We start from the raw sequence: 22,230 nt of genomic DNA, 5'->3' as shown, positions 1-22,230 counted from the left end.
GTTCCTCTTCCAACTCTCATCTGACTTTAGCTAAGGACGGCTCCTAGGGTTGACTTTGGCTAAGGACGGCTCCTAGGGTATCAATTCCCTAGCATTCTGGCCTGGCAGTAGGAAGCCTTCAGCACACACTGAAACAGTGCATGCAAAGGGATATGGACAAAGCACCAACAGCTCCACTATACTTTGCCTACCCAAATCATATTCTGAGTCTTACCACTTCTCATAGTGTCTACAGCTACAACCCTAGTTTAAGCCACTTTCCCTGGACCATTGCAGCAACTACTTCAGAAGCTTTCCTGCCTCAACTCTTCCTCCCTACCCAATCCCCACAAAACAGCGCAAATGATTTTTCCAAAGCATGAATTCAATTATGTCGAATCCACCCTACCAAAAATTCAAACAGATTCTCACTCTACCAAAAATTCACCCTACCCTCACGCTACCAAAAATCCTAACAGATTCTCATTGTAACTAGAATAAAATCCAGCTTCCTTATAGCCTTTAAAGCCTCACATGATCTGACCACCTTCATCTTTCTGACCTCATTTCCAAAATAAGGATGTTCACTACTCAGCCACACTACTCTTCTTTTTTGTTAACTAAACCTGTCTCAGGGTCTTTGCTCCTTCGTTCATTCTATTTATAACGCAATTCCTAGTGGATCTTTACATCTGACACCTTCTCACCCCTCAAGTCTAACTTAAATATCACCTCTACACAAAACCTTAGCCCCAGTCACACTTTTAAATTACTTTATTTAGAGCATTTCTTGGGTCCTTCAAATTATCTTTTTATATGTTTTCATATTTATTATCTTTCTCATCACATCAAAATATAAACTCCTAATAGGCAGGGATTTAGCATGTCTTGTTCAACCCTACAGTCCACCCTTCATATCCAAGGGTTCTACATCTGCAGATTTAACCAACCATGAATTGAAAATATTTCAAGAAAATATGTAACAGTAAACAATAATACAAATTAAAAAATAATACAGTATAACATTGTTTACATATCATTTACATTGTATTAGATATGATGAATAATGTAGAGATGATTTGAGGTATAGGGGAGGATGTGTGTAGGTTATACACAGATACTACATCATTTTCTATCAAGGACTTCAGCATCCATGGATTTTGGTATCTGAGGGGGTACTGGAACCAATTCCCCTGGATACCAAGGGATGGCTATATATCCCCAGTACGTAGAATGTTGCCAAGCACATTTTAGGGATTTCAGAAATATTTATTTAATGAAAAAATAGGTTTCCAAGATTGATGAGGTTGAATGAAAAGTGCTGTCTTTCATATTGTAAATATAATTCCAATATGCCTCGTTTATTACTGGTTTATGATAATCATAAAATGATGGTTTGCTAAGCAAAGGCACAAGTGATGAGATTATGGAAAAATTTTCCTCAGTGGAGTCCCAATTAATGAATTTCTACTTTCAAAGAGGCTTCTATGATAATGTTATGCCTATTTTTGGAATGGAAATAAAATGACATCTTGCAATTTTCTTTTTCCCCTTAAATAAACCTACTTAAACTATAAATTAAGACTGTTCTCTTCCAGTGTTTAGTGATGCCTTGAAAAATAACTGAAACTAACAGTGTCAAAAAACACATCCGTCAATTTCCAGGAGATACATTATTGCTTTCTGAAAATCTAGACAGCTCTACTTTAAATATTTAAATTAAGGCTGTTTTATTTTATTTTCTGTATTGTGGTTTCTGCCTTGTCATTTCACATGTGGGCTAGTATAGTTGTTGGATCACATCTCATCTTACATAAAGACCTTGAAATTAAAAAATGTTTGGAAGGAAATATTTTAAACAGGAAATTTTAAAAAGGAAAAAAAATCAATGGATGTAGTCAGGGTTTAATAGGATGATCACAGCAGAACATAATACTCCACAGTGTCTCGAAGTCCTTCAAATATAAGCCAAGCCACATTCAAGACTTCCTTCCTCATCCACTTTCCCCTTCTCTCCCCACAACCCTCCACACCTTTGCCTAGGCTGTTCCCTGAACCTATCTCCTCCCATCCTCTTCTCTCCCACCTTTCTTCTGCCTTCAAGTCCTAGCTCAAGTGTCCCTTCTTCTTCTAGGAAGCTCCTCCAACCACCACAGCAATCAGTAAGTCTTTTTTTCTGTGTTCAGCTTGTACTTGGTAGAATATACCTAATATTCCTGTTTTCACACTGCAGTATGATTTATTTCCAAATCACCCCACCCCACGTGGGCAGTCTCTCAAGGGCATGAACAGTGTCTTTTATCGTTAAATCCTCATCACTTATACTTACTATAGTAAGTGCTCAGTAAGGAGTTGGTGAGTAGTCTACTCATTTAACCACCTTTAGGGCTTTGAGATGGGGTGTTCTGCATATATCATTTTGCTTTCTACTGGTAATTGGTAATAAAGATGGGGTGAGAGGAAATTGGAGGAGAGACTTGTTATTCACATCTCCTCTTTTTCCTTATGTTCTTTCTGGGTTCGGGATGGGACCAGAGACTAGATGGTGAAACTCCGGGCTGAGGTTCTGATATGCTAAACCACTGGTAATGCCATGATTCAGGTACCCACTTGCAGGACTTTCCTGACATCTTCTCACTTCCCTTTACAAATACTTCCCCTATCTACCCTTCATTCCAAGAGTTCTTGTGCCCACAAGCTTTAAGAATCCTATTTATGGCTTTCCTATCTTCCCTGACCCTTCTGTTAACCTGGCTTGACCTCAGAATTCAATCTAAGAAAGCTGGTTTACAGATTACTTAACTTACTTAAACTAATGTATGAATATAGGAGCATTTCTCTTTTACAATGAATCTGTTACCGTCAATACAATTCTGACTACTAAACTACGTTTAACTTGAAAACTGTTTTTTGCTAATTCCAGCACCCTGCTTCTAAGTGTTCCACATAAAATCATTTTTTGGCCAGGCACAGTGGCTCATTCCTGTAATCTCAACACTTTGGGAGGCTGAGCCAAAAGGATCCCTTGAGCCCAGGAGTTCAAGACCAGCCTGGGCAGCATAGCAAGACCTCATCTCTACCAAAAATTAAAAAGTTAACCGGCATCATGGCACATGCCTGTAGTCCTAGCTACTTGGGAAGCTGAGGTGGGAGGATTGCTTGAGCCCAGGAGTTCGAGGCTGCAGTGAACTGTGATCATGCCACTGCACTCCAGCCTGGGTGACAGAGTGAGACCTTGTCTCAAAAATAGACAATCAAATAATAAATTTTTCTAAAAATAGACATATTTATTAACTATTAGCTAGTTACTAACTTATATATATATTTTAAAAACATACTTTAGACAAAAGAAATATTACCAAATAGATCACCAAGGTCACTTGTAGCTCTTTTTATTTCTTTTTGAGGCAAGGTCTCATTCTGTCACCCAGGCTGGAGTGCAGTGGTGTGATCATAGCTCACTGCAGCCTTGATCTCCCTGGCTCAGGTGATCCTCCCAGCTCAGCCTCCAGACACCACCATGCCTGACTAATTTTTATATTGTTAGTACAGCCAAAGTCTCGCTATGTTTCCTAGGCTGATCTTGAACTCCTGAGCTCAAGCAATCCTGCTGCCTTGGTCTCCGAAAGTGTTAAGATTATAGATGTGAGCTACCATGTCTGGCCTCTAGCTCATTTTAAAAGCAACCAATACTTCATAATAAAGAGGTACAACCCAGTAAATTAAGTTTTTGACTGAATTTCAGCTATTTTAAATCACTCTTCAAACAAATATTGGCCTCATCTTCCAGAATTAAGAAAAACAAACCTTCATGGTGAAACCCTGTCTCTCCCAAAAGTACAAAAATTAGCTGGGCATGGTAGTGCACACCTGTAGTCCCAATTACTTGGGAGTCTGAGGCAGGAGAATAGCTTGAACCCGGGAGGCAGACGTTGTAGTGAGCTGAGATCACACCACTGCACTCCAGTCTGGTGACAGAGCGATACTCCATTTCAAAAAAAAAAAAAAAAAAAAAAAAAAAAGAAAAGGAAAAACCTTTAATTCACCTTGAACTCAATATCACATCTGAGCAAGTGTTTTTGCTTCAGCCTTTAAATACAAGCCCAATAAGTTATTAAAGCAAATGTGTTTGTTTATGTTATTTTCTTCTTTGAACTCTGTAATTATATAAAGTTAAATTATCTCATCATTGTACGAGAGGGTTTTCTTTAATGTTTGTCTGAAAAATATTTTAAATCCAATGTGTAAAAGTCATTCCTAACGTCACTACCTCTCTTTAAAATTGTAAGAAGCAATAAGCTAAAGTCCCTTCCCATCCTCATCCCCCAGAGATCACCACTGTTGGCAACTGGGTACACATCCTTTCTTAATATTTCTTGCATTTATATAGATACATGGGTGTCAGCTAATATTTATTAAAATATAATTAGCATACACTTATTGGTCTGCAATGTTCTTTTACATCTTTCTAATTCACATGGATGCTTTTCCAGGTCACTACTTTGGATCCAATTTATTCCTTTTAAAGGTTATGTAATATTCAGTTGTATAAACATGCCATAATTTATCCAACCTTTCTTCTACTTACTGACATTGTTTTCTTTTTTTTTGTTTGTTTGCTTCCTCAACACTCCCAGTGTAATAATCAGATCCTTACTCTGCTCCCAACAATGCTGCTCCCTACAAACATTCTTCCCTCAACCCTGCATCTCCCTGAACTTGTCATCCAGTCTTTCCCCTTTTCTATACTGACAATTATGAAAGAACTGGCCTCACACACTATCTATATGTTCATTTATCATTAATTTTTTCAACTCTGCAATTTTTCTATCTTGCTACTCTTCTGAAATTGCTCTCACTAAAGACACCCATGCTGTGTAGCTGCCGCTCAATTCAGAAACTTTTCTTCCCAGTCTTCATCTCACTAAATATTGCTGCATCCCTTGAACCTTAGCTTCCTGAAGTCCATTCTTCCCTTGCATACTGAAACAACACTCTTCTGGTTCTTTCCCTACCTCTAATGGCTATTTCTCAGTTTCCTCTACTTGTGCCACCTCACCTGTTTCTTTCATGTCAGTGTTCCTTAGAGCTCTACTTTTGGCCTTCCTTTCTTCTTCCTCTACATGTCTTCCTGGTGTTGTCGTCCACTCTGATGATGTCAACTATCACCTAAACACTCAAGATTTCCAAGTCTAACTGTAAACCCCACTCTTCTCCTGCTCTACAAATACCCAAATCTATCTTATCTACAAATACCCAACATCTCCCTAGATTCACATGAAACTCTCCTTGTCTGTAGCTGAACTGTTAATCTCTCCCCTCCCACTACAACCCGATCTTCCTCCTGTATTCCATAACTCAATCACATTTCCACCCATCGTTGTCACCCAAACTAAACAAATCAGTCTTCCTTAACTTCTTGTCTACTTTCATATCTAGTTTTTCAATTGGTTCTACAATTTATCTGAAATATTCTGTTGTCAGTTACTACATTCCTAAAGATATCCTCATCTACCCTTGCCTGCATTTTTATAATACTTCACAACTGATATTCCAGCCTTTAATCATATAACCTTCACATCATTTTCCATATGGCAATTAATATTATTTTCTGACACTGTCCATGTCAATCCCCTGTTTAAAAGCCTCCAATATCCTCTAATACCCATAGGATTAACAAATATGTATATATATAATTATATTTAATATATCATAAACATATAATAATGTATAATAAAAAGCCTTTAACTATCAGAGTCCATTTTACCTAACCATCACCCCCAACTAATCTCCCTGTCTTTCAGTCATTTCCCCAAGCTGGCTGGACTTCTACTTGTATTTGAGCCTTTGTTCAGGGTATTTTAGTCAACCTGGAATTTTCACCCACTTTCTCTTATTATAATTTTATTTTTCTTATTAGGACTTATCTCAAAATTATCACCTCTGAATTCTTACCCAGCTCTCTTATCAATTATAGGAATACAAGTTTCCTATTCTGTGCATCCAAAGCCCTGTGTCCACATCTCTCTTGCTGGAACAACACTCTCCTAGTATTATAATTATTGGTATCATCTGGTATTATAATTGTTTGTTTCATCTGGTATTATAATTATGTGTTTCTGTGTCTATCTTCTCCACAACACTGTGGTCCCTAATGAAAAAGTCCATGACTTTCAGATTTTTGTATGCCATCACACAACTCTTGTGTCCTGCATAAACCTCAACAAATGTTTTGAATTTAGAGAGTTTGGAAAGAACAGAAGAAGTGGTCTGGTCTCAAGTCTAAGCCTCCAATCTTCTGTGCTACAGATGACATTGCAGAGCACAGTGGTGGCCAGAAAATTGAGCAAACTTAGAATGGGTGCTTTGTTTACTTTTTTGCATTCATAATGAAGTTCTAGGATCAGCATTCAATTGACAATTTCACTGAGGTTGGCTGGAAAAAGTTTCTCCCTTTGGGAGAGAAGTTAGCAGTTAAGAGGATTCCCTTCTGCTTTTGGAATTAGGGAAATATCTCCAATTATGAGAGACCACAAATGGGTAGATGATATACTAAATGGGAAGGATGCAGATTGTCTCCTCTCAGGATGAGTTTTAAGGAATTATTTCCAAATAAGACTTCATGTATTCCCTGATAACAAACCTTAATTTTCAATAATTGCTCCTGAGTGTAGAACAGTACAAATTAATAAAATATTTATTTGCTAGAGCTCTTATATCCTTGAATTAATTAATCAGCAAGTGAAATCTCTGAACCCCAAGTCTGAGAATCTAGAAATACTGTTAATTTAGAAATATCAGCAGTAGCAGGAGATACTACTTTTAAAATCTGCCCCACATTTAGTAAATGCTTCCCCTGAGGGCACTTATCTCCTAAAAACCATATGTCCTGTTTAGATTAATATATTATAATTAAAGTTTCCATGGCTGTTTAAGCTAGCCGTCAGTGTGGAATCATTCAATCAATGCAGCCAACACTGCCTAAGAATCTTCTAGGTGCTAGGCACTAATGATACAGATCCAAGAAAATGAAGTTATTAGAAAATAGGTGGCAGTAACCCTTGAGTTCCCCGGTTACTGTCAAAGATTTCAAGAAATCAGAAAAGCAACATGGCATAGTAGAAAGAGCTTTGAAGCCAATAAACTGGGTTTATAGCCATACTCCATTACTTATTAGTCATGTAACTTTAGGCAAGTCACCTGATATCTCTGGGATTTCTTAATCTTCACAATAGGGTGAATACTACCTACGTAGTGGAGGGGTGAGGCAATTAAATAATATATGAAAAGCATTTAACACAGTATCTATTATGTAGTAAATATTCAGTAAATATAAATATTTCTATTTATGATGATGAAAGAAATACGGTATTTTTCAAATCAACCTGTCACATTTTTAAAACAGATGTGCATAGAATGGCTTGCTTACAAACCCAGTGAAGTTATAATATAGTCTTAGACCCAAAGAATTCACAAGGCAGAGTTCTCAGCTAACGGATGAAGTGTTATGACAACCAAAGTATTAAGCTGGATACCATAATATGAACTTTTCATATTGAATCAATTTGTATGTGGAAAGTAGTAAATGACCTTGATGAATTTTGTTTTAAAACAAGAGGGCTGGTTTTATTTTTTATTATTTTTATTTATTTTTTATCATGAAGGTCTAGTTGTTCTGAAAAGGTTCTTTGACCCTAGGACTATATTTCCATTTAAAAAATAAATTTCTGATATTTTTGTATGATACATGAGCTCTGGAGTTTTAAATGAATGGCAACTAACAAAATGTTTAAAGGTTTTTAGCTGAAGATCTAAATAGTACCTAAAAAATACACAGAAATATTTCCTTTGCACAAAATTGCTTAATCTTAGGATATTGAGATGCTTTCACATATAACAGTCATGTTTATTAAATGGCTTGACTGTCAATTTTTGGTATAGTAACAAACAAATCACTATGATTCATAGTGACTTTTAAAAATCTATGCAAGTATTTTCATTGTTTCATGTACATTATTTTTAAATTTTCTTTTAAATTATTATACCTTACCATTTTACCTTACTAAAAATACAGTAGGGGTTTGTCCCACCAAGCACACATTTTATTGGTTATTTAAATAACTAATTTAATTACACATATTTTTCAACTAACACTTCCTGAATTTGACCCATTTAGCTTCATTCCTCTCTCTGAAGGGTAATGGCTCAGATACTTTTGTAACTTATTTTAAATATGTAAGTTTTATAGTGAAGGAACATAATATTTGGATTATCCTTTTTATGTTATGTGAGCCAGTGGATAAGTACTTCTACTTATATACTCCCAATTATAAACACACAAAATTTTGCTCAAAAAAATGCTGCTAGTATGAGTTTCAAAAGGTATTTTTTTCCCTTAAGACTCTTAAAAAGTATGTGCCTGCTACCTCTGTGGTATGGCATTTTAGTTCCAACAACTACACCTTTTTCCACCACTTGAAGATGCTATATGTCTAGAATAATGTTGTCTAACAAACTTCTTGCCATGATGAAATGTTGCATGAGATCCAATATAGCAGCCACTAGTCAGATGTTGCTAATAAGTACTTGAAATGTGATTAGTGTGACTGATGAACTGAATTTTTTACTTTACTTAATTTTAATTAATTTAAATCAAAATAGACACATATGGCTAGTGGCTATAGTATTGGACAGTGCAGGTCTTGAATGCATGTTGAAATAGCTGGAGCAGTGGACAAGTATGGTTACTATGTCCTCACGTCCCACTTCTTTCTCAAGCTATTCAATGCTCACCCATAGCAGAATATAAGTCAAGGCTCATTTCTTCCACTGACCACTCTAATCCACAGGGATTATATTCTTCTCTGAAATTCTATATAGTTAGCTGTGTACAGGAAATCGAAAATTTAGTGCCAGATTATACCTTGCACAATAGTCTAACTTTAATATTCCTAAGTTTTAGCATAATACAAATAATATTACCATCTTCTATTCATTGAAAGCTTATAGTACACTTTATATATATCTTATTTCATTTTCATAATAGGCTTGTGAAATATGTATTATAATCTCCATTTTACCTATGAGGAAATTGTGGCTCAGAAAGATGACTAGCTCCAGTCAAACAGCTACTGAGTAGGACAGCTGGAACTTGAAATCAAATTCATGACTGGGTAGGGACCTCGTAGGCAGGCTCCTATGAGATACGTAAACACAATTTGAGTATTGGAGCCATCATAATAAACCTAAACCTGTCTGAGAAAAATACATTGTAACAATTACAGCTTAGTGGGAATAAAGTTTGTGATTCAATTTAAATAAAAAGGTATTTAATTTATAGTGAAAGACCATCCCATAGTTCTTCCATCATAGACTAGATACATCACTTTCTTAAAGACCAGTTGCTCCCTCTAGTGAGCATCAATAGGAATGACATGCCTAGCAAGTATTTAAAAGTGACAATCTCAGCAGGAGCTGCACCTTCCTTAAGGATCTCTTGGAAGTCTGTAGATGCGAATTTTAGTAATTACAAAAAATGAGAGTTGCTACTTTTATTAGGTGGTGTCATGGATGCTAGATATCATACTATTCAAGGGAAGTCTCCCTCAACAAAAAATGCTCTCCTTCCCAGAGGGAAATCCTATTTATATTTATCTGAGCCTAGAATTTAACATTTTACATACAAACACTAAATATGTTTACACTGATTTAATGTGCAATAAACTTTCCAGGAAGGAAATTATGGTATTTCATCTAATTTGAGACATCAATTGTAAAACATAGTATTATTTAAGTATCACCAAGAAAGGAAGACAAGGAAAAAAAACACTGCCAATTAAACTATGACATGATGCATTCTTATACATAATTATTTTATGTTTTTAAAAAGAACTCTTTTAGGCTTTAGAGAGAAATAAAGTATCATACTTGGAAATATATGAAAGGAAAGGGAAAAGCAAAATAAATTGTTAAGGTATTCATAAAACTTCATATTCACAAAATTTACTGAAAGTTTGGCTCAGAGTTGTCAATATCCATATTTTTTTCCAAACAATACTATCCTCTCTTCTATCAAGTGTTTTGATGATGCAATATTTCCTAAAACAGTGCTCAACTCTTCTGTCTAGAAGAATTTTAATTCAAGCCAGACACAAATTATGTAAATTTTGATGTCGGTACTTTTTTGAGTCTTCCAAAGAGATTAATGGAAAGTTTTAAGACAACAAACAGTGCATATTCTTTCTTCAGATGATCTTTAGTTTGTCCAGAAATGAAATTGGTAACAATAACTGGGTACACACATGCTCAGGCAGTGATGATGGCAATGATATAATGACTGACACATGGCTGACAGTGCTTGTAAGACACATCCTAATTTAAGAAATGTGAAATGTATTTCCCATAATGGAAGAAATACAGTAACATGTACCAAGGGGAGCTTTTCCTTTTTCTTTTATAGAACTTAACAAAGATTGGGTCACCATTTCAGAAAACCTCATCACCAAGGTATTTGAATCACAAGTAAAACATACCCATATCAGTCTCCATCCATGGTGATTATATCAACGAGTATAACTTTCTAATGACTTTGCTATTTCTTACAGTGTAGGCAATGTTAACGTCCTTACATATCAAAATAGACACTATTATAAATTACTTTTATTTCTCTTTTATGATGTCATTATATTGATGTTTTTCTATTTACATGTGTAGGCAGGTTATATTATCTATAAATTTCATTTAAAGAAAGTAAAGACTCTTTTAGAAGATATCTGTTATAAAAAGATGGCATTCAGTCTGATAGAGTTGAGAAAATACTGAATTTGGGGATCATCAATAACTGCTTCTCCTCTGAAAAGAAAGAAAATAATTGGGTAATTTCCTTACAAATATTATATTAATGTGCTTGTGGATAAGGGAAAGAGGGAAGAGAGAAGAAAATTGTGTATCAAGTTAACATCAATGATGGTTACTCATTTTAAGAAAATGAGTTCACCTCCCATTCACAATTGCTTCAAAGAGAATAAAATACCTAGGAATACAACTTACAAGGGACGTGAAGGACCTCTTCAAGGAGAACTACAAACTACTGCTCAGCGAAATAAAAAGAGGACACAAACAAATGGAAGAACATTCCATGCTCATACATAGGAAGACTCAATATCATGAAAATGGCCATACTGCCCAAGGTAATTTATAGATTCAATGCTATCCCCATCAAGCTACCAATTACTTTCTTCACAGAATTGGAAAAAACTACTTTAAAGTTCATATGGAAGCAAAAAAGAGCCCGCATTGCCAAGATAATCCTAAGCCAAAAGAACAAAGCTGGAGGCATCACACTACCTGACTTCAAACTATACTACAAGGCTACAGTAACCAAAACAGCATGGTACTGGTACCAAAACAGAGATATAGATCAATGGAACAGAACAGAGTCCTCAGAAATAATACCACACATCTACAACCATCTGATCTTTGACAAACCTGACAAAAACAAGAAATGGGGAAAGCATTCCCTATTGAATAACTGGTGTTGGGAAAACTGGCTAGCCATATGTAGAAAGCTGAAACTGGATCCCTTCCTTACACCTTATACAAAAATTAATTCAAGATGGATTAAAGACTTAAATGTTAGACCTGAAACCATAAAAACCCTAGAAGAAAACCTAGGCAATACCATTCAGGACATAGGCATGGTCAAGGACTTCATGACTAAAACACCAAAAGCAATGGCAACAAAAGCCAAAATTGACAAATGGATCCAATTAAACTAAAGAGCTTCTGCACAGCAAAAGAAACTACCATTAGAGTGAACAGGCAACCTATAAAATGGGAGAAAATTTTTACAATCTACACATCTGACAAAGGGCTAGTATCCAGAATCTACAAAGAACTTAAACAAATTTACAAGAAAAAATCAAACAACCCCATCAAAAAGTGGGCGAGGGATATGAACAGACACTTCTCAAAAGAAGACATTTATGCAGCCTACAGATACATGAAAAAATGCTCATCATCACTGGCCATCAGAGAAATGCAAATCAAAACCATAATGAGATACCATCTCAAACCAGTTAGAATGGTGATCATTAAAAAGTCAGGAAACAACAGGTGCTGGAGAGGATGTGGAGAAATAGGAATACTTTTACACTGTTAGTGGGACTGTAAACTAGTTCAACCATTGTGGAAGACAGTGTGGTGATTCCTCAAGGATCTAGAACTAGAAATACCATTTGACCCAGCCATCCCATTCTGGGTATATACCCAAAGGATTATAAATCATGCTGCTATAAAGACACATGCACACGTATGTTTATTGTGGCATTACTCACAATAGCAAAGACTTGGAACCAACCCAAATGTCCATCAATGATAGACTGGATTAAGAAAATGTGGCACATATACACCATGGAATACTATGCAGCCATAAAAAAGGATGAGTTAATGTCCTTTGTAGTGACATGGATGAAGCTGGAAATCATCATTCTGAGCAAACTATCGCAAGGACAGAAAACTAAACACCGCATATTATCACTCATAGGTGGGAACTGAACAATGAGAACACTTGGACACAGGGTGGGGAACATCACACACCAGGTCTGTTGTAAGGTGGGGGGAGGGGGGAGGAGGGAGGGATAGCATTAGGAGATATACCTAATGTAAATGCCGAGTTAACGGGTGCAGCACACCAACATGGCAGATGTATACATATGTAACAAACCTGCACATTTGTGCACATGTACCCTAGAACTTAAAGTATAATAATAATAAATAAAAAAAAGAAAGTGAGTTCACACTTGTTCAGAGAGTACAGGCTTTTGAGACAAACTTTCTGGGTTCGAATCATGGGTCTATTACTTTCTGTATCATTTTGGCCAAGTGACAGTCTCTCTTTGCCTCAGTTTCCTATTGAGTAAAATGAAGGTCATAAATGCATTACCTCATGGGGTTCTTATGACAACTAAAAGATGTGACACACTGGATGTTGTTTATAAAAGTGGCTGGTACATCAGGAGCAGTAAATAAGTGAAAGCTATCATTAATTATAATGATAAAACCTACCTTTCCGCAAAACAAAAATGTCTGAACTTCTGCTAAACTCCTTGCTACCTGAGAAATCATTCCCAAAGAATCTATGATTCCTTGATATTATGGAGAAAGACTTCAGGGTTTTTTGCGGATGTTTTCCCATAGAACCGTGTTAGAAAAGATTCAACTGTCTTTGGGGGTAGTGAAGTTTATTGCCATTTGCCACAGAAATGCTCTGTCATGGACCAATTTATCCTATATTTTAAAGTGCAAAAAGGTGATATACGAAGCATAGCCAAAATGTATTTCCTCTGCAAATAAAATATGCCAGTACAGGTACACTGTTGTTTTTGTAAGATAATTTGAGCTTTATTTTATTCAAATCAACAAATATTGTTAAGAATCTACCCAAATCTAGCCGGGCACAGTGGCTCATGCCTGTAATCCCAGCACTTTGGGAGGCTGAGGCGGGCGGATCACCTGAGGTCGGGAGTTTGAGACCAGCCTGACCAACGTGGGGAAACCCCTTCTCTACTAAAAATACAAAAATTAGCCGTGCGTGGCGGCCAGTGCCTGTAGACCCAGCTACACGGGAGGCTGAGGCAGGAGAATTGCTTGAACCTGGGAGGCGGAGGTTGCAGTGAGCCAAGATCGCGCCACTGCACTCCAGCCTGGGCGACAGAGTGAGACTCCATCTCAACAACAACAACAACAAAGAATCTACCCAAATCTGAGCCCCATGCTATGATGAATAAATGCAAAAGAAGCTGCAACTATGCTCCCATCCCATGAGATGATGCTGGAATGCTGGGATGATGAGATTGACACATATAAATCAACTAGTCACTAAGAGGAAAAGCATAATTAAGTGCTAAATTGCATGGTGCAGCTCATAAAAGAGTTGCAGGAATTCAGGTGAGGAAGATTAAGGAGCCATAGGGTACTTAGGAAAGATGCACCCAGGAGAAGGGAGAAAGAATTTACCAGTTACTTTATGTATGACTTTGGTAAAGTTAGCCTCTCAGTGTTACTGTTTCCTCTTTTATGAAATTTGACACTTTAATGCACATAAAATGCCTAGCACATTCTAAAGCAAGACAGGTTTTGGTAAGTCTTAGAGAATGTGTAATATCTACCTAGAAAGAGAATTCTCAGATAGCAGGATAACCTGTGTCATGTAAAAGAAACAGGTATCCTTTTTGAGCCTTTTGGATACAAAAAGTGAACAAAAAATCCACAGGTAATAGTCCTACTATAATAAGTACAATATTCTGTGTTGAATAGCAACCACAGCTTTGCCTGTATGGCAAAATAACTCCCTGAGCATGTGAGCCTTGGTGCATGTTGACATTCCTAGAGAGTTCCTCCTTCCAAGCAAAGATTCTTTCTTTAAAAAAATATAGGACATAAAGTATGCATATTTGCTTTTCCCTCTAAAATCCTTGCCCTTTACTGACCCTTCTCCTGAGCACTTGCCCAAAAGCAATCATAACCTGAGCTTTCCATCACCTACAAGGAATAGTTATAATCACAATCACTTCTCTAATGTTAATTTTCTTCTAATATACAGAGAACATGAGATACATTACTTCTAATTTTAAATCACTTTCTCTATATATTCAAATATTCCTTATCACAGCTTTACACATGTTCGACAAGAAGAGAAAGAAGAGTTCCTTTAAAGAGTCTCAACGTTATTTGGGGGAAATTACATTCAGCAGAGTCCTGATTATACTTACATGATCCTAATTAGAGTTTTCCTAGCATTACTGGTAAGAGTGTTAATTACATTAATTACATAATGGCTTCTTTGACAAATAAAGCCATATATTCTAAGATTGGTCCAAGCCTGACACTCTTTTCTGCTTAAAAAAATAGAAGACACATTGGAATAATAAAAGTTTCCACTTTAGGCCGAACGAAATTATACCAGTTCAAGATAGAAGATGATTTCATGGCAATCAGAAACAGGCTTTGTGGAAGGTTCCGTTATTCCTTTTTATTTATACCAAAAGTAATTCTAGCCATGCATCACAGGCTCCATCACTTGTAGAGAGAAATGCATTATATATTTCTGTAGACAGAAACGAAGTAAGGCCTGAAATGATTACCTTGACTTTTTCAGAAAGGAGAGAATTGGAAATACAGTGCTGGTAGTCCGAGGCTTTGATATGTAAACTCACCTAAATATGCTGGTCTTTTCAGAGTTCGTTTGTCATACAGTGTAACCACACAAACTTAAATTATTTGTAAAATAAAATTGTTTTCTCTTTGTTTTTCCTAACCTTTTAGAGCCTTTGAAGCATATATAGAAATTCATTCTCCTGAGTAGGAATCTGTTACTATATAGAATAGAGCAGCACTCTGGTTTGCCAGTGGCAAATAGGAAGGAGAGCAGGGTGACAACCCATATGCCCTTTACTTCTCTTCTGCAAGGAGCAAGCTGCAAGCAAGAGAAACTGTTTTCTGCTCATTTGCTCCCTTATTTAACATTTTAATAATCTATGGGATACTGTGTAAGGTAGTGTGCTAGGCACTCGATAAACAGAGGGAAACAAAACCATGATCATGTCCTCTTGCAGTTTACAGTCTCCTCAGATATCGTTTGTGGTATGTTTAGGCTTTAATTTTGTCTTTCTATGCATTGCCTAAGTATATTTCTGGTCTTGATATTGAAAGACAGATTCAAGCTGTAATACATCACAGCTGTTGGGCAGGAACTCATGGGAAGCAATGAGCAAGGTAGAAGGGGCTGCTATTAGAAACAACTTGAGGCACCCATAGATGCAACCAAACCTTAATCCAAGGTGTATTCATTTCATATTGCTTCTGTAACAAATTACCACAAATTTAATAGCTTAAAATGCACAAATTTATTATCTTATAGTGCTGGAGTTTAGAGGTAATAACCTCAAGGTGTTGTCATTCCTTTGGAGGCTCTAGGATTGAATCTATTTCCTTACCCTTGAAGCTTCTGGAGGCTGCCTTTATTCCTATGATCCTGGCTCCTTCCTCCATCTTCAAAGCCAGCAACATAGCGATTTCCCTTTCCTCCCTCCCACACCTATTCTCCACCATTCCTTCTCTCTGTGCTTTCGTCCTCTTATCTTCTCTGACTGACCCTCCTGCCTCCTTCTTATAAGAAATGTTGTAATTCCACAGGCCCACCTGTATAATCCAGAATCATCTTCTCATCTCCAAATCTTTAACTTAATCATATCTGCGAAGTCCCTTTGGCCACATAACTAAGACAGGTACATCTTTGAGGGCCATCAGCCTACTACCACACAAAGCAAATTAAGTAGAAAATAATGTTTGCCTCTTTTATACCTTGAGTCCACCAGCTGCATGTTGCCCTTTGCAAGTTTGTTTTCTACTTCAAGGCCATCTTAGTTGTCCATTTTAACTAGCCTTTCCTCACAAAATGGTGGTATGTGGCTCCCCCCACTGATATTTCTCTGAGGCCTTGTAGCTCTCTAAGATAGCACCAGTTTAACTCACAAGTCAACAAACTGGAACACTTCAACCAGAGACACTGACATCCTCCTCTAATGAACTCGGCTGACTGCTAAAGACAGATGCTTCGTTAGAGCCAAACATTCCTATCTTACATAACTAAATATGATAATAAATTAAGTTCTTGGGGCTGGAAATAGTTATCATTTCCTCTCTCTTGCAGTGAGGAGGCATGGAACATTTAGCAAACTGATCCTGGCTTAATTCCTACCGATACTATGCAGCACAAGCTCTTATTTGATGCAGATTATAAATCGAAAATTAGCAATGAATACTATGCATCGCTTTAGTGGTAAGAGGCTGCTGAGTAGCTTTTTTTTCCCCAGTAATCGTAGAGGCAAGACTTGATATTTTTATGTCACTTTTACTAAGAAGGGGGGAAACATTTTGCTATTAATCTTAAAGAGAAGTCTTTTGCTCCTAGTTACGTGGAGTAACAGGGAATAGATTTACCTTCCTGCCTCAAAAAAGTGAAGACCAGAAAAACATTTGTTTTCAGACACTGGAGAGCAGGCACTGTTACGGCTGTGATTTTACAACTCCTCCTACATGCTGGGGGCAGTCTGTAGATGCATCTGAAGGTGGGTCGTCAGTGCTTCCAGACTCAGCACAATCTACATTTATTTACGTAGGTAAAATTACTGTTGCTATGGGTAAATTCACAGAAATAAAGCCCGGAGAATCCGGTTGGCTGGCGGGGAGCGGCGGAACCAATCCCGGGCTCAGCAAGTTCTCGCGATACCGTGAGATCCGCAGTCCTGACGACACCGCCGCGGAGATGTTAGTGAGACTGTAGGGTGGGCGGTGCGAGCGGTGGTTAGCTCGGAGCTCGGCTTCTCAGAGGAAAACGGCCGTTCGCCTGCCGTTGGTCCGACTGTTAGCAACATGAGCGGCCTGGATGGGGTCAAGAGGACCCCTCCCCTCCAAACCCACAGCATCATTATTTCTGACCAAGTCCCGAGCGACCAGGACGCACACCAGTACCTGAGGCTCCGCGCCCAAAGCGAGGCGACACAGGTGATGGCGGAGCCGGGTGAGGGAGGCTCGGAGACCGTCGCGCTCCCGTCTCCACCGCCTTCAGAGGAGGGGGGCGTACCCCAGGATCCCGCGGGTCGTGGCGGTACTCCCCAGTTCCGAGTTGTTGGGGGTCGCGGTCATGTGGCGATCAAAGCTGGGCAGGAAGAGGGCCAGCCTCCCGCCGAGGGCCTGGCAGCCGCTTCTGTGGTGATGGCAGCCGACCACAGCCTGAAAAAGGGCGTTCAGGGTGGAGAGAAGGCCCTAGAAATCTGTGGCGCCGAGAGATCCGCGTCTGAGCTGACGGCGGGGGCGGAGGCCGAGGCCGAGGAGGTGAAGACAGGAAAGTGCGCCACCGTCTCAGCAGCCGTGGCTGAGAGGGAGAGCGCTGAGGTGATGGTGAAGGAAGGCCTGGCGGAGAAGGAGGTTGTGGAGGAGCAGATGGAGGTAGAGGAGCAGCCGCCAGAAGGTGAAGAAATAGAAGTGGCGGAGGAAGATAGATTGGAGGAGGAGGCGAGGGAGGAGGAAGGGCCCTGGCCTTTGCATGAGGCTCTCCGCATGGACCCTCTGGAGGCCATCCAGCTGGAACTGGACACTGTGAATGCTCAGGCCGATAGGGCCTTCCAACAGCTGGAGCACAAGTTTGGGAGGATGCGTCGACACTACCTGGAGCGGAGGAACTACATCATTCAGAATATCCCGGGCTTCTGGATGACTGCTTTTCGAAACCACCCCCAGTTGTCCGCCATGATTAGGGGCCAAGATGCAGAGATGTTAAGGTACATAACCAATTTAGAGGTGAAGGAACTCAGACACCCTAGAACCGGCTGCAAGTTCAAGTTCTTCTTTAGAAGAAACCCCTACTTCAGAAACAAGCTGATTGTCAAGGAATATGAGGTAAGATCCTCCGGCCGAGTGGTGTCTCTTTCTACTCCAATTATATGGCGCAGGGGGCATGAACCCCAGTCCTTCATTCGCAGAAACCAAGACCTCATCTGCAGCTTCTTCACTTGGTTTTCAGACCACAGCCTTCCAGAGTCCGACAAAATTGCTGAGATTATTAAAGAGGATCTGTGGCCAAATCCACTGCAATACTACCTGTTGCGTGAAGGAGTCCGTAGAGCCAGACGTCGCCCGCTAAGGGAGCCTGTAGAGATCCCCAGGCCCTTTGGGTTCCAGTCTGGTTAACATTTGCCCTTGGGAATACTCCTGCACAAGGTCTCATACCACCTTCTGCTGGACCTGTGCTTGGGCATCAGCAATGGGTATGCCTTCTATTGTGCTTTGTTTTTGCTGACTTTTCTGCACCCTCTTTCCTTTGGATATTCAGTTCTGTCAACCTCAAGATTGAGACGGTGGTGGGTATGCTTCTCCACTTCCATATGACCTTCATGTTGTTCTGGAATATCACATGCTACGAGGCCATCCTTCACACTACTTGTAAGCCAAGCAAATGATACTGTAGATTGTACTGCCTTTATCTGCACTGCTTGGACCCTGTTTATTCCCAGGGCCTCTGAACTGGTTGCTGTCACCTGGATTTCTAGCTTTGGGAGCCTGTTCCACCTACTCAGCTCTGCATCGAGCAGTATGGGCACATGCCCTGTGGACAGTTACTGGACGTTAATGAACTCAGAGGAGAAAAGCAGTGAGCCACTTGTTGTGTGTGATTTATGCTACTTCATTGCTCTTCCTTCACCTCTAGTCACTTTCTATTGCTACCTGTCCTACATTGGCTCCTGCCAAGTTCCCTCTCTCCCACTTTTCTTTTCTTTTTTTTTTTTTTTTTTTGAGACGGAGTCTTGCTCTGTCGCCCAGGTTGGAGTGCAGTGGCGCGATCTCGGCTCACTGCAGTCTCCACCTCCCGGGTTCAAGCGATTCTCCTGCCTCAGCCTCCCAAGTAGCTGGGACTACAGGCGCACACCGCCATGCCCAGCTAATTTTTGTATTTTTAGTAGAGACGGGGTTTCACCATGCTGGCTAGGCTGGTCTCGAACCCCGACCTCGTGATCCGCCCACCTTAGCCTCCCAATCCTCTCTCTTAAAAAAGTGATAGCTCAGAAACATTTGTAAAAGCAAGGTTTTTATTTCATTTTGGCTCTGTCATTTTGAGAGGCAAAGAAGTTCTGTAAAATAGAGTGCTAGAGCTCTTATGCCCCTCCCCTTCTTCCCAACTTCCTACTTCCTAGGCCTTTTATCAACTCCTAGAATATTTAAAGAGAGACACATCTAGATGGGATGAAAGGTGAGATCTAGTTTATAACAGATGGAAGAAGTAAAGAGATTGTGATGGGTGCCCTAAGCAGGGGAAACTGAACAAAAGGCTAGAGGCATAGGCCAGGTAAAAATTGGGCCTGGAGTGAAGACTGTGCTGACGTTAAGAGCCTTCGAGGAAGGAGTACTTACTCCCCAATGATGATGAGTGGAGAAATACTTTTCAGGATTGCTAAAGGAGAATTGAAGGGGTTAAAGTGTTAAATATGTTGCCCTAGACAAGGGTTCTTTAAAGACAAACAGCGCAACTTTGAATGCTTTCTTACTTGTTTTGTGACCTAATTTATGTGGAAGATTATTTCATTAGGATTTAGTAAAATCTTTTTTTTTTTCTGTTTCTAAACTTATTGTGAAAATTGAGCTGTACAGATATTCTTTTGATTTCAATTGGGAACATTTGGAAGAACAACAGTCTTACTTTCCTCTACAATATAGAGACATGAATATTCATAACAGTTTTCAACTTGCTCTTGTTTCTGTTAAACTATATTCCTAGAAACATAGTTTGAACAACTTGGTCTTTGTTAGGCTTGTCAAATTGCCTTCATGGAAAAATAATCTACAAAAGTGTGGTTTAATTGATTGTCTTACATGATAATTTTCCTTGGTAACAACTTAGTAAGTGATGTATCTTTTTTCCTAAATTGCTTAAATACTGTGAAATTGCTCTGACAAATTGGAAGTGTACCATTGGCATATTTGTCTTCCTTTTTATGCATGATGGTAAAATAAAAGCATGTTGTTCTGCTAGATTTCTTATTTTTCACCTTACCCATAAATGTAATGCTTGAATGAATTGTTCATATTAATTAAAAATTATGGAATCATTAAAGTCCTTTAATCCATTAACGTTCTTAATGGATTAAAATCATTAAAGTCCTTAAATTCATGTTAACTAAAAATTACAGAATCATTAAAGTCCTTAAATGGACAATAGACATTATCCCAAAGAGAAGAAAACAGGGCACAGTATGTTTGGTACCTTCCAAGGTAGTTTGCCTTAAAACGTTAGCAGTTGCAACTGCTTACTCAATCACTTTTTTCCATGTAGTTTATGCAGCACCACCTCCCCTTCAGTTGCTCAAATCCTTCATTTCTATCTCCATAAATTATATTCTCAGGTTATTCAGGCTCTTCTTTTTATTAACTTGTATGCAGGGAGTACCTATCATATGTGATGTACTCCTCTATTTTCATACTTTCTCATCTGTAAAAACTTCCTTTTTTTCTTCAAACTTCCTCACCACTCTCTTCTGTCAAATCCTTCAAGGCCTGCCCTTGGTAATTCCTCTGCCAAAGTCTTTCTGTTCCCCATAGAGGAGATAAATGTTTCTTTATGCACTTAGTGTACTTTGGAGGGACCTCTGTTCTAGAAAATAACATAATTACTCATTACAGTGAATTCCACAAATAGAGAAAAAGAGTAAGAAGATAAAGTCCATTCCCTTCTTTGGGGAACTGGGGAAGGACTGATAAGCAAACAAAGAATTAACAGAGTGATACAGTAAAATAAAATACAGAGATTATATTTTCATGTTCTTCACATGTTCACTCTTCCTCTCAGTAGTTTGGAAACTTTGTGAAAGTGGAGATGCAGTGCATTTTACATGGTTCACTGCATCTAGCATAATTTTTTTTTTTTTTTTTTTTGAGATGGAGTCTCACTCTTGCCCAGGCTGGAGTGCATTGGCGCGATCTCGGCTCACTGCAACTTCCACCTCCCGGTTTCAAGCAATTCTCCAGCCTCAGCCTCCCGAGTAGCTGGGACTACAGGCACGTGCTACCACGCCCGGCTAATTTTTTGTATTTTTAGTAGAGATGGGGTTTCACCATGTTAGCCAGGATGTTCTCTATCTCCTAGCCTCGTGATCAGCCCACCTCAGCCTCCCAAAGTGCTGGGATTACAGGCGTGAGCCACTGCGCCCAGCCCATCTAGCATAATGTTTTGCACATAGTTGTTAGCAGATAAATATTGAATGACAAAATAACTCAGATGGGGGAAAAAGAACAAAATAACCTAGTTCTCAGAAAGATTTAATGAGCAAATGGAAAAATGTCAAAAAGATTTGCAAAGCCATTCCTAAATAACAATATTTCCCCTTTTAGTCATTAGAAAATGTCCAAACACTTTTAACATTTAATCTTTCACTTGCATTTTAACAGAGCACTACTTAATTTTGGGTCACCTTTTATATACTTTGTACATTTTAAGGTGATTATATTGGAGATAGAAGGGGGTTAGACTCTAGATGTGTGTTGTACAATACAGTAACTTTTAGCCACCAGTGGCTATTGAGCACTTGAAATGTGGCTAGTCTGAATTGAGATCTATAAATATAAAATTCACACTGGATTTTGAAGACTTAGTATGGAAAGAAAAATGTTAAAATATCTCAATTTTTTTCATATTGATTG

General features: G+C 38.6%; 1 protein-coding gene across 1 annotated transcript; it reads left to right on the top strand.

Annotated features, from left to right (window-relative positions):
- The first annotated feature begins 17,317 nt into the window (after window positions 1-17,317).
- TSPYL1 (TSPY like 1) lies at window positions 17,318-20,563 on the top strand. The gene is given in 1 exon segment (NM_001134145.1): window positions 17,318-20,563. A coding segment is annotated over 1 exon segment (1,317 nt). The 5' UTR covers window positions 17,318-17,412; the 3' UTR covers window positions 18,730-20,563.
- The last annotated feature ends 1,667 nt before the right edge of the window (window positions 20,564-22,230 follow it).

This window comes from Pongo abelii, chromosome 5, assembly GCF_028885655.2.
Source record: "Pongo abelii isolate AG06213 chromosome 5, NHGRI_mPonAbe1-v2.0_pri, whole genome shotgun sequence".
Taxonomy (NCBI): domain Eukaryota; kingdom Metazoa; phylum Chordata; class Mammalia; order Primates; family Hominidae; genus Pongo; species Pongo abelii.
The sequence above is the reverse complement of the archived record's forward strand: the minus strand, read 5'-3'. Positions and strand labels throughout refer to the sequence as shown.